Source organism: Lygodium microphyllum, chromosome 4, assembly GCF_053477565.2.
Source record: "Lygodium microphyllum isolate KBCC chromosome 4, Lygodium_microphyllum_v1.1.10, whole genome shotgun sequence".
NCBI classification, from domain to species: Eukaryota; Viridiplantae; Streptophyta; class Polypodiopsida; order Schizaeales; family Lygodiaceae; genus Lygodium; species Lygodium microphyllum.
The window spans coordinates 103469148-103484595 of NC_141138.1; the positions used below are offsets into that span (position 1 = coordinate 103469148).

General features: G+C 40.0%; 1 protein-coding gene across 2 annotated transcripts; it reads right to left on the reverse strand.

The window, feature by feature from the left end:
* Window positions 1-7171: 7171 nt before the first annotated feature.
* On the reverse strand, window positions 7172-14093 carry LOC148037414 (F-box protein SKP2B-like). 2 transcript variants are annotated; one of them, XM_087676332.1, is made up of 5 exons: window positions 13289-13623; window positions 12241-12479; window positions 10928-11276; window positions 10707-10848; window positions 7172-10611 (listed from the first exon to the last, which is right to left on the reverse strand). In XM_087676332.1, exons 2-5 carry the CDS (start codon window positions 12402-12404, stop codon window positions 10175-10177), a joined length of 1092 nt encoding a protein of 363 aa, XP_087532458.1. In that variant the 5' UTR covers window positions 12405-12479; window positions 13289-13623; the 3' UTR covers window positions 7172-10174. The 2 variants fall into 2 exon arrangements, with proteins under 2 accessions (XP_087532458.1, XP_087532457.1); XM_087676331.1 differs by lacking the exon at window positions 13289-13623 and adding an exon at window positions 13878-14093 and having other exon boundaries at window positions 7173-10611.
* Between the last annotated feature and the right edge of the window lie 1355 nt (window positions 14094-15448).

The following is a 15448-nucleotide window of genomic DNA, read 5'->3' on the forward strand; positions in this document are numbered from 1 at the left end:
AACACTTGTGTATGTTGTGAACTATGTCGATCGAGAACTTTAGTGTGTGGTAAAGGGTAAAGTTTGGATAGAAAGAGATTGAGAATCTTTTGTTCTATTATTGCAAGCTTCCAAGCTTGAGATTTTTGGAAAAGTGTTGATGATTCTTCAATTCCATATGTTGATATCTTTGGTGATAGTGTATCATGTATTAACTGCTTTATTTTATTTGGTAAGCTTTAGTGCAATGAAATGTTTGGAGAGAGCAACTCTGTCTACATTTGTTTATCGTGCACACTAAGATCTTTATTGTAGCTATGTTTTTCTCATGTACCTTTGCTCACATTAAGGGGGTTTGTGCATATACATGTCTCCTTTTGATATTCATTACTAGACCTCAAATGATAGGGGTCTTATGGTTATAGGACCTTCAATCAAAACCACAATTTCTTCTTTTGTTGAACTCTTGGTAAGTTTGTTGGTGTGTGGAATTGAATTTAGTTAAGGCAGCATAACACAAAGCACCAAAAAAAAAAAAAAACCATAGTTTGACTTGATCTTAATTGGGTGGTTTCACAAATATTTCATGCTTCTGCAACAATTTTTTTGATCAAATGTATTTCTATCGTAGCTATGAAGGATTCGGTTGGAAAGACTATTGAATAAAAATATGTTTTTAAAAAGGTGTCATTTTTAAAGCATACAAAAAGTCTTGCTAGAGCATCTTCTTGTACCTTTTTTGAAGTTGAAGAGAAAAGCATGCAATTTATATAGTTGGAGGAATGGCAAGCAAGATTGGTAACACAATTCTCTCTTTATTAGTGTAAGAGAAAACTAGGAATATCATTATTAATAGAGACACAATAATCCTTTTAGTAGTTGTAACATAATAATCTCCTTATAAGTATAAGAGGAAATCAAGAATGTGGAAAAGGAATCTAATAACTTATAATAACCATATCTTGTAGGAATTCGCAACAAAATTGATTTGAAAAACAATCCTAAATAGAGTTAATGCTCTCTCTCTCTCTCTCTCTCTCTCTCTCTCTCTCTCTCTCTCTCTCTCTCTCTCTCTCTCTCTCTCTCTCTCTCTCTCTCTCTCTCTCTCTCTCTCTCTCTCTCTCTCTCTCTCTCTCTCTCTCTCTCTCTCTCTCTCTCATTCATTTACAATTTGTGTCACATAATGCATCAAAGGGCGTTGAGAATGAGCTTTGACTTGAAGATGCCATCATGGTTTGTGTCAAAAAAACACAAGTATAGTCAAACAAGAGCATATAAGTAGCAATAAAGCATAAAAAGAAAGACATCTCAATTAAATCATTTTCTTCACTCTTGTTGCATGAAATTAATTCCAACGAGGGCCCTTAATCAAGCTCAAAGAATGAACACGGATCTATATGAGTTATCATACTTTAGAATTATTTTCCAATGAAACAAATGTGTTATATGATTATTTTCCATTAAAACCATCCACCTAAAGGTCCTCATTTAACAAGAGGCACTAGCCTTAAGGAGATACGCCTAAGTATTGACCAAGGAGAATTGTACAAGCTTGGCTTGTAATTGCATTAGGCAAAACAACTCATGGTTTTTGACTCTCCACATTCTAAGTATCACCACACTTCAATGGTAGCTCCTATTTTGGTGAACACAATATTATGTCCGCACAAGCTAATTTAACTAAGGAATAAAGAAAGAAGTATTAGTGAACAATTTCGAGAATGAATATTGTGATGCAAAAGATAATATAATAGTTTTTTTATGGCTACAAGTGGCAATGGAAGGGTACAAGCCCTACAAATGCATAAAACCAAGGTGTCATTAGTTACTTTGATGTATTATGAGGATTTGGATGAGTAAGATATATTGGCTTCTCCAATAAAGTGAACTTTTTTAAAAATGCAATTTGAACATTTATATTATCAAAAAGAGTAGAATATGTACATAGCCACTAAAGGGGTCATTCCCAAGAAGAGTTCTTATGCCTTAGACAAAGCTTTGTAAAAGATCTTGAAGGACTTATCTAACAAAACACATCCACAAAGAACTACCAGGATTTCCCTCCTAATCCTCTCCACAACTCATTATTCCCACAAATCCTATTACAACTACCAAAAGCAAGCTCATTTCTACGCTTTCAAATTTGCTCGAGAGTCATGGCTCCCACTACATTCCATAGCTTGAGACTTTGCTCATCTCTTATCCCATGATCACCAAAGAGAACCAATTTGGCATCCAGCTACTTATCAAAGCCTGCTTTCCTGATCCACAACTTGATCTTGCTCCAAATTCCCCCCTCACTTCCCTACATTCCCACATGAGGTGTCTAGTGGATTCGCTTGCTCGCTTGTGCAATAATGCGCAAAGTGGCGAGATGTTCATCAATTTACTCAACCTTTCCCTCATAGGGAGTTTATTCACAACCACCCTCCAAAGGAAAAAATTTAACCCTCGAGATGGTGTGGGTTTGTTGGTTCTTAGCACTCATCTAATCCAAGTCTTCCTCATTGCGTGAGGGTTCCACTTCCTCCAACTGTCAATAGTATGTAGGATGTGTGAAGAGTCTTTCTTAACCAAGTCTCTACTACTTCTACACTTGGCAATCAATTTGCCTTTTTGGAAAGCCATGTACTTGGTGATGTTACTATCTCACACCCTTTTGGATGTGGGCCATGACCCTTTGAGCCTTCCCATAATGCCACCCACAAAGCCCTTTTCTAAGTCAGACAAATCAAATTTAATGCTCATCTTATCCAAACTTATGAAGCCCATTGCAGTTGAATCCCACATCCCTCCACCTACTCATGCCTCTACAGACCATCCTTCTTGCCATCTAGGGTTTGTCTTGCAAAGGCTTATAGGGTGGATCATAGGCATCTCTAAATGTCCAAATTACATGCTTAAGGGACACATCTCCTCTTTTGTCCTAAGCCCCAAACCGCCTTAGCCCTAGACAATAAATCTTGCCAAGCCAACACCAACCTTTGTACTACTTGCGATTATGGGACCCTTATCTTCTACCAGCTAGTAGTACACCCAAAAAATCCATATTGGGGAGCCTTGGCATATTCCAGCTAAACTATATCAACCAATGCTGGGTAAAAGCCATCCAAGGTTGCTACCCATCCAACCTTTTGAGCAAGCCAAGTAGCAAGGCTTGGGCTTTATTGGCAAACCTCAGGAGTCTAAGGTTGCCATTAGACACCTCTATTACAATCAATGACTAGGCTATAGGCCTCCACCTCGGCTACCCTATTCTTTATCCCACAAGATCACGGAAAATATCCTCTCTATCCTTCCCCATGTAGCCTTTCTGAAAATGGAGTGACATTGCCACTAGGAAAGTAGAAGATGCCACCCACATTTTCTTGACCACAAGTAACCTTCCCATAAACAAGAGTTCTCTGCCTTTCCAACTCTCTGCCTTCATCTTCACTTTGGCCTCCATCTAGTCAACTCTCTACTTTGTGGTTAGGCCAACCCCAAGAGGGCACCATCAAATACCTAAAGACCTAGACCTCTAGATTCCTCATGATTGGGTTAGTTATGACAACAAACAAAAGGGGGGATAAGGGACAGCGTTGTTGTATTGAACGTTCTATGTAGAAAGGGGTAGAGAGGATTCCATTTACCTAAACCACAACAGTTACATTGGTGAAAGGGGCCTTAATCATTTGCAAGAACACCTATCCAAAACCCATAGTCTTTAGTACATCCACGATGAATCTCCAGCCTATTCTATCATAAGCCTTGTCTCATAAGCCATGTTTATAAGCACATATTCAAATCTCCAAACTCAGAGCATGATCCATAGCCAATATTAGGTTTAGGATCGCATCTTGGATGTGTCTCCCATGCACAAACCCATGCTATTGGGGGTGGAGAATCCTACCCAACAAGTGTTTTATCTTGTTGGCCAAAGTTTTAGCATATGCCTTATATGCCATTCCCAACATAGTGAGTGGCCTCCAACTACTTGACTTGCCCATGTCAATATTCTTTAGGATTAGCTTTATAAGGCCCTAACTCAAAGTAATTGGGAACACCCCTTCCCTTCTGATTTGGTTCATTAGCATGCAAAGATCCTCCCCACAAACACTCCAAAGGGATTGGATAACTTCTATGGGAACTTCATCGATGCCTGGTGACTTTCCTTTTGCCATCTTATCCACAACATACTTTAATTCTACTGAAAAAGTGCAACCAAGCATGGCAACTTCACCTCTAGTGACAAGATCCTTGCTAGGTTGCAAAAATTCTACAAGTTGATTTTCAACATTCCAAGGTAGCTCGGCTTCACTGCCTACCATGGAAGAGAGGTGATCAATGAAGGCCTTAGCAATCTCTTCACTCTTTGTGATTATCCTCTTGTCTCCTTGATCAATCATAGTAATTCAACTTGCAATGGGAGCATTCCTCAAGACATACCATGAGCCACACAATTGCATCTTGGCCACCTCTGACCTCTAATTCTACAATTCCTCCAAGAATCCATCGGTGCTTTCGAGTACCCATTGCATGATGGGGTCACCTAGCTCCCATCTACAATACATTCATCATAGTTTCCCTAGCATACTTGCTATTTGCATCACTTTCACATCTACGTGCAGCTTGCTCTTTGCCATGACATTTGGTCTTTTCTATAATAGTAGGGATCCCTTTCAGTCATTTGCTTGTGGGGCATCTAGTGGAGGCCTTCATTTCTGTCAACAATTCATTGGGCTCCTGGCAAAAGGGCTCTTTTTGCAAGAAAGATGCATTGAACTTGAAGAGAGGGGAGCCATCTTCTGCACTTTGATCCCCTGCGATCCTCAACATGCAGAGCAAAGGTACATGATCAGAGCATGCAATCTTAAAGAGAACCCTAATCCTCATGTCAAGCATCACCCACCATCTCCCCCAATTAAGGTAGACCCTATCTAGTCTTGCAACCGGCCGATTGTCACCAAGTAGTTGTTGGTACCCTCCACCAAAGGCAACGGATATATCAACTAGATCTTGCTCAATCTCTAAGTTTCTCCACTCCTCACATTCCTAGAGAAGCATTACTCCTATTCCATGCAATCAATCTCTGTCCAAAAGGGTCATGTTCCAATCACCAAGGAACACTGCTTTCATGTCTACGTTGATACCTTTTAGATACTTCCACAATGCTGCTCTTTTTGTAGAGGCATTGGGGCCGCAAACAAAAATGACCATAATTTTCTCTCCTCCAAAGTCAACAATGACAACAAGCATACTCCCATCACCTCCAACAGCTACCTCATTAGCCACCAATGATTCCTTCACAATTGTAAGTGTACTTCTATGTCCCTGCCAGCATAGATCTCCCAAGACATGGTACCCCTTAAAAGACAAGCTCTTCGCCTCAATGTCCCCTAACTACACTTCATGTAGTACAATCACACTAGGTTTCCTCTGCTTGATAAGATAGTGGATTGCACTCCTTTAAGAGTCCCTTCCTAGACCCCTCACATTCCATGTAATGGTAGTGACCCTCAACACCATTCTACTCATAAATGATTATCGTTGTATCCTCCTAACTACCCTTGACATCTAGAATGGCAAAAACATTCATGTCCATAAGCGATTTACAAGTGAGTTGTTTGAGGGATGGCTTCTTCCTCTTAAATCTCCTTGCCCTTTTGTTTAGGAGGTGCCACGTTCTCCTTGTCCTCAATGGTGTTCTTAGAAGCCCTCTTTCCCATTGATTCAGACATGATGTTTGCAACCACTTGGGGTCTTCTCCCTACCCTTGCCTTTGTCCACCTCTAGCTAAGCTAATTGCTTCTTCTCACCAACTTCTTTTCCTCTTGCATAGATTTCATCCACAATTGCTCAGCTTCCTATGGCTTATCACTTGGAGAGGGTTGTCCTTCGTTGGGCAATCTTTCACAGTGCCCAACCTCACGGCATAAGATGCAAGAATTCGAGAAAGAGCCAAAATGAACATCCACCAACATATCCATGTCATTCGGATCCACAAGCTCAAGGACTTTTGGAATCTACTTCTTTCAATCCCATAGTATGTATGCCCACTTCTCCACCTTGATTGTGTCATTAGGTGTAGCTATTGATGCCACATACATTGGCTTACACAATGACTTTTTGATGCTCACAACCTCACTATCCATACACACCAACAATCTAGGGAAACCGATCCACATAGGGCACTCCGACTACAAGATCTTAGGGGTAAACTAAATGCCTACCATGGACCAAGCAACTAAGAAGGGTAGAGCAGCTTGGTAGCTCACAAGGCCAATCCCAAAGTTACTTGAACGTAGCCGACAATCCTCATTTCTTGCAACACTTCTAGTTCACTACTTATATCAAGTCAAAGGGTTCATCTTGGTTTACTAGGATTGCACAAAAAACCTAACTTTGCCCTACATAGTCGCACTTTTAAAGGCATAAGTAATACCATCATATGCCAAGGCACTTTATTCTCCTTTTTTTGTTTCTACAACTATTACACCTTCGAAAAAACCAGAAAAAATAGGTCGAGGGGAGAAAAGAATTTCAAAGTTACCCTTCCATGGCATTCTATATACCAAGTTGCTTTTGTAGCCAACTGAGAATCCCAATTTGAGATCGCACTTAGCTTTCAATGAGACCAATGCAAGGAAGAAACCTCTTCCCACAAACTAAACTTAAACTGGACCAAGAAAGCTTTGGAGCCATAAGTAGCATAAAACCACCTAGCATATTCATTCTCCATGGGAGGTTTCCCCATGGGAGCCATAAGTAGCATAAAACCACCTGGCATATTCATTCTCCATGGGAGCCATAAATAGCATAAAACCACCTGGCATATTCATTCTCCATGGGAGGTTTCCCCATGAAAATTATATAAAGCCCACATAGCAAGTACTCTACATACCATTGCTTGATTCGAGGAAGGGAGAATGCCACCAGGACTCATAGCACCCACTTTGTATCAAGTGATGCCTTCCTCTTCCTCTTTGCATGCCACCTTCTAATCCTCTTACAACTTGCGCTCCAACTTCTTAGCTTCCTCATCAAAAGCAAAAGACACAACAAAAGCATAATCAAGCTCCATAACATCACTTCCCTTTACATGCTTCAAAGTGCCTCCTTGATCACCATGGCCATCTAGAGGATACTTTGCTCCCTATATCCATGCAAGGCCAACAAGAGTCCACATATACGTATCAAGACAATAAGTGCCCCATTAATGACCACTTAAACACCTAGTTAATGTGCAATGACTCACCGCCGTAGATTAATCTATGTTTGACTTTTCCTATGCCTTGACCAATAAAGTGACTTTTTGTAGTGCCTTGCATTTGGCCCACAAACATAAATACTTTTTGCATGCTTACATATGCTCATTCCCAATGAGTTTAGTGGTTCTCAATAAATGTCATTAAGTTTCCTCCATGGATTTTTGCATCATACATGGTTGTAGAAGCAATAAGGCTTGTTCACACTTCTCTTTTAATGTGTGAAATATACTAATTCAAAAAGTAGTAATTATGTACATCATGATGGGGTATAAGACAAGCCTACATCGAGGATGTGAAAAGCCTAGGATGTTAACACCATGGAGATTAATACGCAAAGCATAAACAAGGCTAAGTTGCACAAAGGCAATATTGTTCCTAAGAATGTGGGACTAAGGGGAAGTATCACAATTCCAAGTGTCTAACCACTTGCATAGGTCCTTTTGAATCCTAAAACACAACCCAACATTGTTATTTGCAAGGTAATAATGATCATTATAAGCATAAGGCAATTACCACATATTCAATGACAATGAAGCATCCCCCTTGCCCCTAGAAATTCTTTACCAATGTAAATGTGAGATAATTTGCTACCATGCATTGACAATCTGTTGAGCAAATTTAGATTACTAAGTGTTAGCCTTGGTTGGCCGAAAGAACAAAACATCATACTATGTAGCATTAAGCCAAGACTTATCATAGTTTTTAGCTTTTACTATCCAATCAAAGATCATAATAGCCCACGGTTGCCCATCCCACATCCTCTTAAGAAAACAAGCAAATAGTCTAATTACTTTCTCGTGAACAAGCTCAAGGCCAACTCCTCCAATAATAGGAAAAGTGATTTGCTCCCTCAAAACAACCTGCCAACCTTTAACATCCCGATAAGACCATAGGAGAAGTGATTTGCTCCCATGAAACAATAAGCCAACCTTCAATATCCCCATAGGACCACAAGGTAACTCTAACTAAGTATTCAAACTTAGCCCAATTGGTTTTGGCAAAGGGAAAAACAGAGCCAACCTTTAACATCCCTATAAGAAATAACCCAATTGATTTGACAAAGTGAAAATAAATATCTAAAATCAAAATAGTGGATAATAGAGAGTACTAACCACCTAGCAAAGCCAAACATACTAAATTGTGTCATTCTAGATCATTTACTTTGACTTTAAATACATTCTTTGTACTACAAACCATCCCATATGATCCACTCTCTACTTCAGCTAACCACAATCAAGTTCTTCTTAGGTCCTCATGAACCATCCCTTGTGATCCCCTATTGAAACTAACCGTGATCAAGAACAATCATTATTCTCAAGTCCACATAAGGAACTTGATGCCCTTCTATCAACCAAAAAGCAAGCACATTTGAGACACGAGAATTCATTCTCATTCAATTGTGCACAAGCTCTCTCTCTCTCTCTCTCTTTACTGAAGCATAATGATTACAACTTTATTTGCACAAGCTTTATTCATGGTTTTTCTTCAATTCACAAATCTTAAATTTTGACCAAAGCACAATGCTAACAAAGAAGCATGGCAACAGCATACTCTCAGGAAAATATGTAATCATCAACATGTAAGATGTAGCCAACTTTGCAAGAATGGGAAGTCTGATCATCTTGCAGTTGTTACTTGTGCTACATACTCAAAAGGGGGGTACAAAGAAAGAGCTTTCAATTGCCTGAACTTTATGAGTTATTGCACAAGCTCTCCCAACATCACCCATTGTTAATTTTGGACACATGGCCCCTATGTGCTAAGGCCATCAAGAAAACCGATTAGAGGATGACAGTTTTGGAACAACAATGAGCACATATGCCAAATATGGCTTGCTTGCAAGCACACAAGTGTGCAAAACGTTTTCAGCAGTCCCACTAGAGGCAGTAGGAGATTATTTGGTGGCTCATTGTTGACCCCAATAGCGTTAGATGAGCAAACCTTCGCCAGGTCTAATTCAAGGCATAGGGCTTTGTCAACCTCACTGAACTAGAGGATTGCAGACAACCAACCAACAGCAACTTCGTGAGCTGCATTGGCCCTTGTTCAAATATAAAGCTATAGGACCAAAATCAACAAACCGAGAGAAATACCTAAGCAACCAATAGAAAACAGTTCTAGATGACATGGCTGCATTATGTGCTATGTCAACAAAATATCTCAGAAGGTATGAAGAGAACACATGATCACAGCTAGACAGCATGCAGCATCTGGTCCTTCATCATAATCACATGTCCAATTTCAACACCTCAATTCTCTACTTCATCCTCTGCTATGCTTGTAAGGTATGGCTTTGCCATGGATTTTACATGCCTACAGGCATATAATGTGGCGATTTGCCATGTGCAAGTCCAGGCAGGATAGGTCAAACAAGCTGCAGAGGCCCACATCTTCATGCAGCAGAGGTAGGGAGTAAGTGCCAGCTTGATTTCGATTGGCTTGTGTATGACCATAATCACATATAACTGTGCATAAGGTCCATCACAGCCACCAAATACACTGCCAACTTGCTTGCATGGTCTGCTTCCAGTTTAAAGTGGCTTGGTCACCTCAGAAAATATTATAAGCTGTAGGTAACCTTTTAAGAGAGTACGAAAAGGATCCATCATTTCCACTCAAACAAGATGGCTCTCTTAAGACCTGCATTTCCTTACAAAACAGTAAGAAGATTACAAGTGATTCCAGGAACATCTGAGTACCATTTTTGGCAGTGCTTCAATAACAGCATAAACATAAGGGCACAAAGGTGGTACTGCATACCCATCTTTAAAGTTACATGACAGCGACACAACAGCATTGTGTGCATTATGTATGGCATGGGTCTCTGCTTCTCACCCACTATCATCTGGAAGCTATTTTCAGTATAAAGTTATATACAATATACAACCATGTTTGTGTACATATTGCAATATCTCAAAAAGATAAAAGCAGCACCCTCTGAACTATTAGTGTCTCTCTTTCTCAGCTTGAACAACACAGACACAATGTACTGATATCAGATTCAGACATCCACTTATCATCAAAGAATGCTTTTCTGGGCAAGTATGCAAGCCTGGGAAAGCATCGACAACAGCTTGCACAGCTTGGGCTGACAAATATGCACACATACCCAAGTTCAAGGAAGTCAGACCTAGGGATTCATGCTCCTGTGAAATACGGCTCATTAAAGTACAACCCTCATTGCTACTGCTGCTGCTGGTGCTGCCGAGACTCATAGATCGTGAATTACTCCGTGTCTTGTGCTTTGAACTAGCCTTGATATTTCTAAATTTACTGCTATCAGCAAGTGCATACATGGCAGCATCAGTAATGTACACACAATTGTACAAACCGAGCACTCTCAAATGATGACAATTATCAGCCAACGCAATCACAGCCCGATCTGAAAGAAAATCACAGAAGTTAGCTATTGTACTGAAAAAAGTCAGTTATCATGCTGATATCACAGGTCCAGCAAAGATTAAGCATAGAATGCACCTGTAATAGACAAACATCCGCACAAGTCAACATTCCTTAATTCTGGGCACCAATACGCTAGTCCCATAACTCCTACATCTGTTACTCTATCACACCATCCCAGATTTACTGTTTCCAGTGATATGCAATTTCTTGCAAGAGCCTGCATTGAGAATTCAACTGAGTCAGCATTCAACTGCCACAGACAGTATGATTGAAATCACTATATTTACATTTATTACCAGAAGAGTATTGTCAGACCCTGCAGAACTACAGCCACAAAGATTGAGGTACTTGAGATTGCTGCAATGTTGAGCCACATAAGTAAGCCCAAGCTCTGTTATTTTAATGCAGCCACTTAAATTTAATCTCTCGAGCATTCGGCATCCAGATGCCAGTGCAAAAAGTGATGCATCGGTTATCAGGACGCCATTGGAAAGATCAAGAGCTCGAAGATCATGGCAATAGGTGGAAAGGGCTTGGACAGCTTGGTCTGTCAAAGACTGCCGATTGTTCCGCATGCTGCAGACCTGCAGTTGTGTGAACTTAGGAGCCACTGATTCCACAAGCTTGCTGGTGTTGAACTTGCACCTGTAAGAAAAAACTGTACCATTAATAAAAGTTCATGACTCGAAACATGTGATAATTTTTAAACAGTGATTTAGAAATTCTAATAGTAGATACAACTAGGGCTTGTACATTGAATTTGAATTAAATGACTAAACAACTCTATATCTTCACGGGCCAAAAGGATTATGACCATACAAAAGTTTTGACCACCACACCAGATTTACTTTGAATTGGAATAATGAACATTGAGTTATTTCTTTCAGCTCCCTTTGCAATTCCTGAGGTATAACTTAGCTCCAATTTTGCAACTAGAGATTACAAAAGCAGACAAGCTTTGTCTAATAGGCCAAAATTTTCACAAAAGCAAGGTGTGTTGTCTTTATAAGTATTTACATGTTTTCCTCTTTGCACACACGCATTTGCCAGGCCACAAAGTTACTAAAACAACAAAAACTGGCTCCAGTGTAAAATGCACCAGTACTTGTTTCATACCTTTTACAACATTAGTTTCCCACAGTAATAATAACTCCTACAGATCAATATGATTACACTGATGCTAAATCCAGGCTAACAAAACCCACACTATCAAAAATCCCTTAAGCTTAGTATAGAGTCATGAACCTCACAGTGAGTCCATTTCCCTTCTCCTACAGTCATCCAAAGACATGACCACAATTTTGTGCTACTGCATCTAGTAGTAAAACGATACGCTATGAGAGAGTGTGTGCCCTCTCAGAAAAGTCAAACACTCTTGCAAAGATTTAAAGAATTTAGCCTCTTTTCTAAGCATGTAATGTTTTCACATCATTAAAAGGATACATCCAAACTAGTAACCACTAAAGCTCACTGAACAGCTTAATGAAAACACGGCCAATTAAGTAGCTTTATCATGCAATGACAAGCTTAATGTAAACACAGCCAATTAAGTAGCTTTATCATGCAATGACAGGTGTTTAACATATCACCACACTTGATGGTAACATACCATGAAAATGAGAGCTCTAAAACACCAGATGCTGCATGTCTCCAGTCAGTGCATACACCACAAGCAGCAATAATCGTTCGGTGATCCACCAACGAGAATATTTGCACAAGTAATTCCATTGGCAGATCGTGCCACTGGGATTCCAAATCTTCTGTGCAACCCATGAGTTGTTGATAAACACTGCACACACAGAATGTGCCCTGCTTCCTATATTAGCTGCAGTTTCTTTGATTGTCGTTCTGCCCACAAAATAAAAGCATCAACATGAGAATGCCAGAAAGCAGAATCTTAAGAAAGAATTGAAAAAGCAATCAGATAAATATACGCCAATCAACCTAAGTTTATCAACTAAATAAGTGAAATCTTAACAAGTTGAGACAGAGCAAAAACCAACTCTCCAATAACATGCAGCATAGTTACGGATCTCCTAACAACCTGCAAAATGATATCAAAACAACTGCAGTATACAGCAACTGGTACTTCAGAACAGGCATTTATTTGCACACAGAGCTGCTATGCTAACTTAAAACATCCTTGGAGGAGACTGGAAATGATAAGGAAGGTGATGTGTCAGCACACCGGAACTTTCTCAACTAAGTCATCAGCCACCATTAATACATAGGGCATACTTTACACAACAAACCTGGATTCAGCCTAAATTCTCAAAGTTAAGAATTAATGATGGCTCAATCCAAGTTGATCAAGAACCTCTAACTAATTTGCATCCTAAAAGGGTCTGGGATTTTCTGGAAACAAGTTTCTACGATGGCTGTGTATAGTTGCATTTCATATGTGACAAGCTAAGGTTGGCAAGCCATAAGACTTATAAGTCACTATGAAACAAGGCGAATCGTCATTGATACTGGCAAACAACAAGCTCTGAGAAGTCAGCATCCATGGTTTGGAGTTCATGAGTCAGCAGGGGTTGATAAAAGGACAGATACAAGGGGCATCAAATGGGGCACTAGAAACTGGATCGGCAATGTCTAACTTTATCCATTATGCATGAAAGAAAAGGATGTAGACGAGTACGCCTGGAGAACCTCACAATTGAAGTAGAAGCTACTGCAAAAATTACTTCCTGGAACCCCTAACGGAGCATAGCATCCAAACAAAAAATTGACAGGTCCTGTGCCACTTGTAAAGACCCTGTTCTGTTCTGATGAGAGAAGAGAAGACTAAAAAACCCTGCTTTCTTGAATAATCATCCGCCGCCCATCTGCCAAGCTATGAGTAAAACATGTCCTGAACAAGCTTCAGGAACTCTATCCAAATCATCAGATTGTATCCAATCCAACAGGGATGAGAAGAACCCTAGGTAGTTCGGCTGAGTTTGTGACCAAAAAATAAAAAATAAGAACAAAGAGAAAAAATAAAAAATTGGGACAACAGGCAGTGTGCAGGCTGCAGAAGGGTATTTACCAAAAGAAAAAACTATGGCAAGAAATTGGGTAAGGAAAATTCTCTCTCTCTCTCTCTCTCTCTCTCTCTCTCTCTCTCTCTCTCTCTCTCACATAACAAACAACATGCATACACAGACACAACTCTGATCAAAGTGTAAAAGCCCATAGAAATTAACCCAGAAGAGCGCATATTTCATCTAAAAAAGAAGAAGGATGGAGGCATGACTAAGGTACCTCAGAGGTGTTCGTCTCTTCCTCTCTCTCGGTTGTGTAATAAGTTTTGTGTTTGTAATGGTGGCGACGATGGGAAGGGCATTTATATACTTTTTAAATTTTTAAAAAAAACGAATCAGACACGGACTGATGCGCAAACACACCCCTCGACCCGTCCGCGCCTTCTGCTTTTCTCGCCTGCGTTTTCGTGTGTGTGTGTCTCTCTCTCTCTCCCTTCTCAGTGGTTTCCCGTTCATTGATCAATAATGAATAATATAATATCATAATATACTAATAATAATAATTCATAATAATAATAACCATTGAATTGAAATTGAACCGTGACGGGCCACGAGTCCCCCCTTCTTCCCCAGCCTCGAGTGTAAAGGTCCCTTCCCCTCTTACCAGTCAGTCGTCTAGCTATAATACAAGAGACGGGACACATGCACATCAAATTGACTTGCCTCAGTTCACACGGTAATGATTTTGGTCGTGTGGCTTCGGTTCTTAACTTCAATTCCGGAAAAAATAAGGACTTTGCCCATTCGACTGAGTACCCTTTAGAAATAAGGGTACTTGGTTGACTCCATGAAGTAAATGTACGTTAATGATTTTAAGTGGCTAGATTTTGGCTATTTCATTCACATTCGTGGTCTCTCTCTCTCCTCGAAGAGTGTTTCTCTCTCCTCCGAAACACCTTTATGGATGTTGGGAATAGACATCCACCATTATTATGAACCTACACATGGCCCGTTCTCCTCTCAAGCAATAACTCACTCGTGCACGTCGATTGACTTGCACAAGCCATGGCTCTAAGACTTTTGACTTTTGATCAATTCTACCAACATTAAAGCTATAATCCCAAACAGCTATAGACTCAAAAGCCCAGATCTTTGCATGACACTGAGAGCATAGATTGTTCATTTCTACAAGATTGTGTAATCTACGTCACAATAACACAACACGCACATCACAAGCTGTACTTTCATCCACGATATCTCAAGGAGAAGGGAAAGTGCCCCTCCATTGTCAGGATCAAAAACTTTGCTCCATGCTTTACCCATGATCATGACCTTTTCCCATTTTCTTACTTTCTCGATCATTTTCTTATACTCCTCATCATCCAAGAACGTCAAGTCAATGGTTGCAAGGATCTACCTCTAGTCACGCTTGTCCTATGGGGTGAGAGGTCCATGATTAGGTATGTTTCACAAATCTTCCTTGAGCATCATAGAGATGCCATCCAGGTCAGCTAATGAAATATTTCATGTTTCCATCTCTATGCACACTACTTCCATTCAATTTCCAAATAACATTAATCCATTATCCCAATCTTCAATTGCTCAAGCTCTCTGCATCATGGTATGTCTAATAAGATATCATGGTCCACTTTATGACAATGAAGTTCTTGAGAAATGGACACTTGCAATTTTCACCAGCAATTCCTTCAAGACTCTAAAGGGTTTTGCTAAGAAATGGATACCTTCAATTTTCACTAGCCATTCCTTCAAAGTCTTGAAGGGTTTCACTTGTCCCACTATGCCAATGCTACATTAAAACACGCCATCTTGACAAGAGGGTCACCCCAGGTT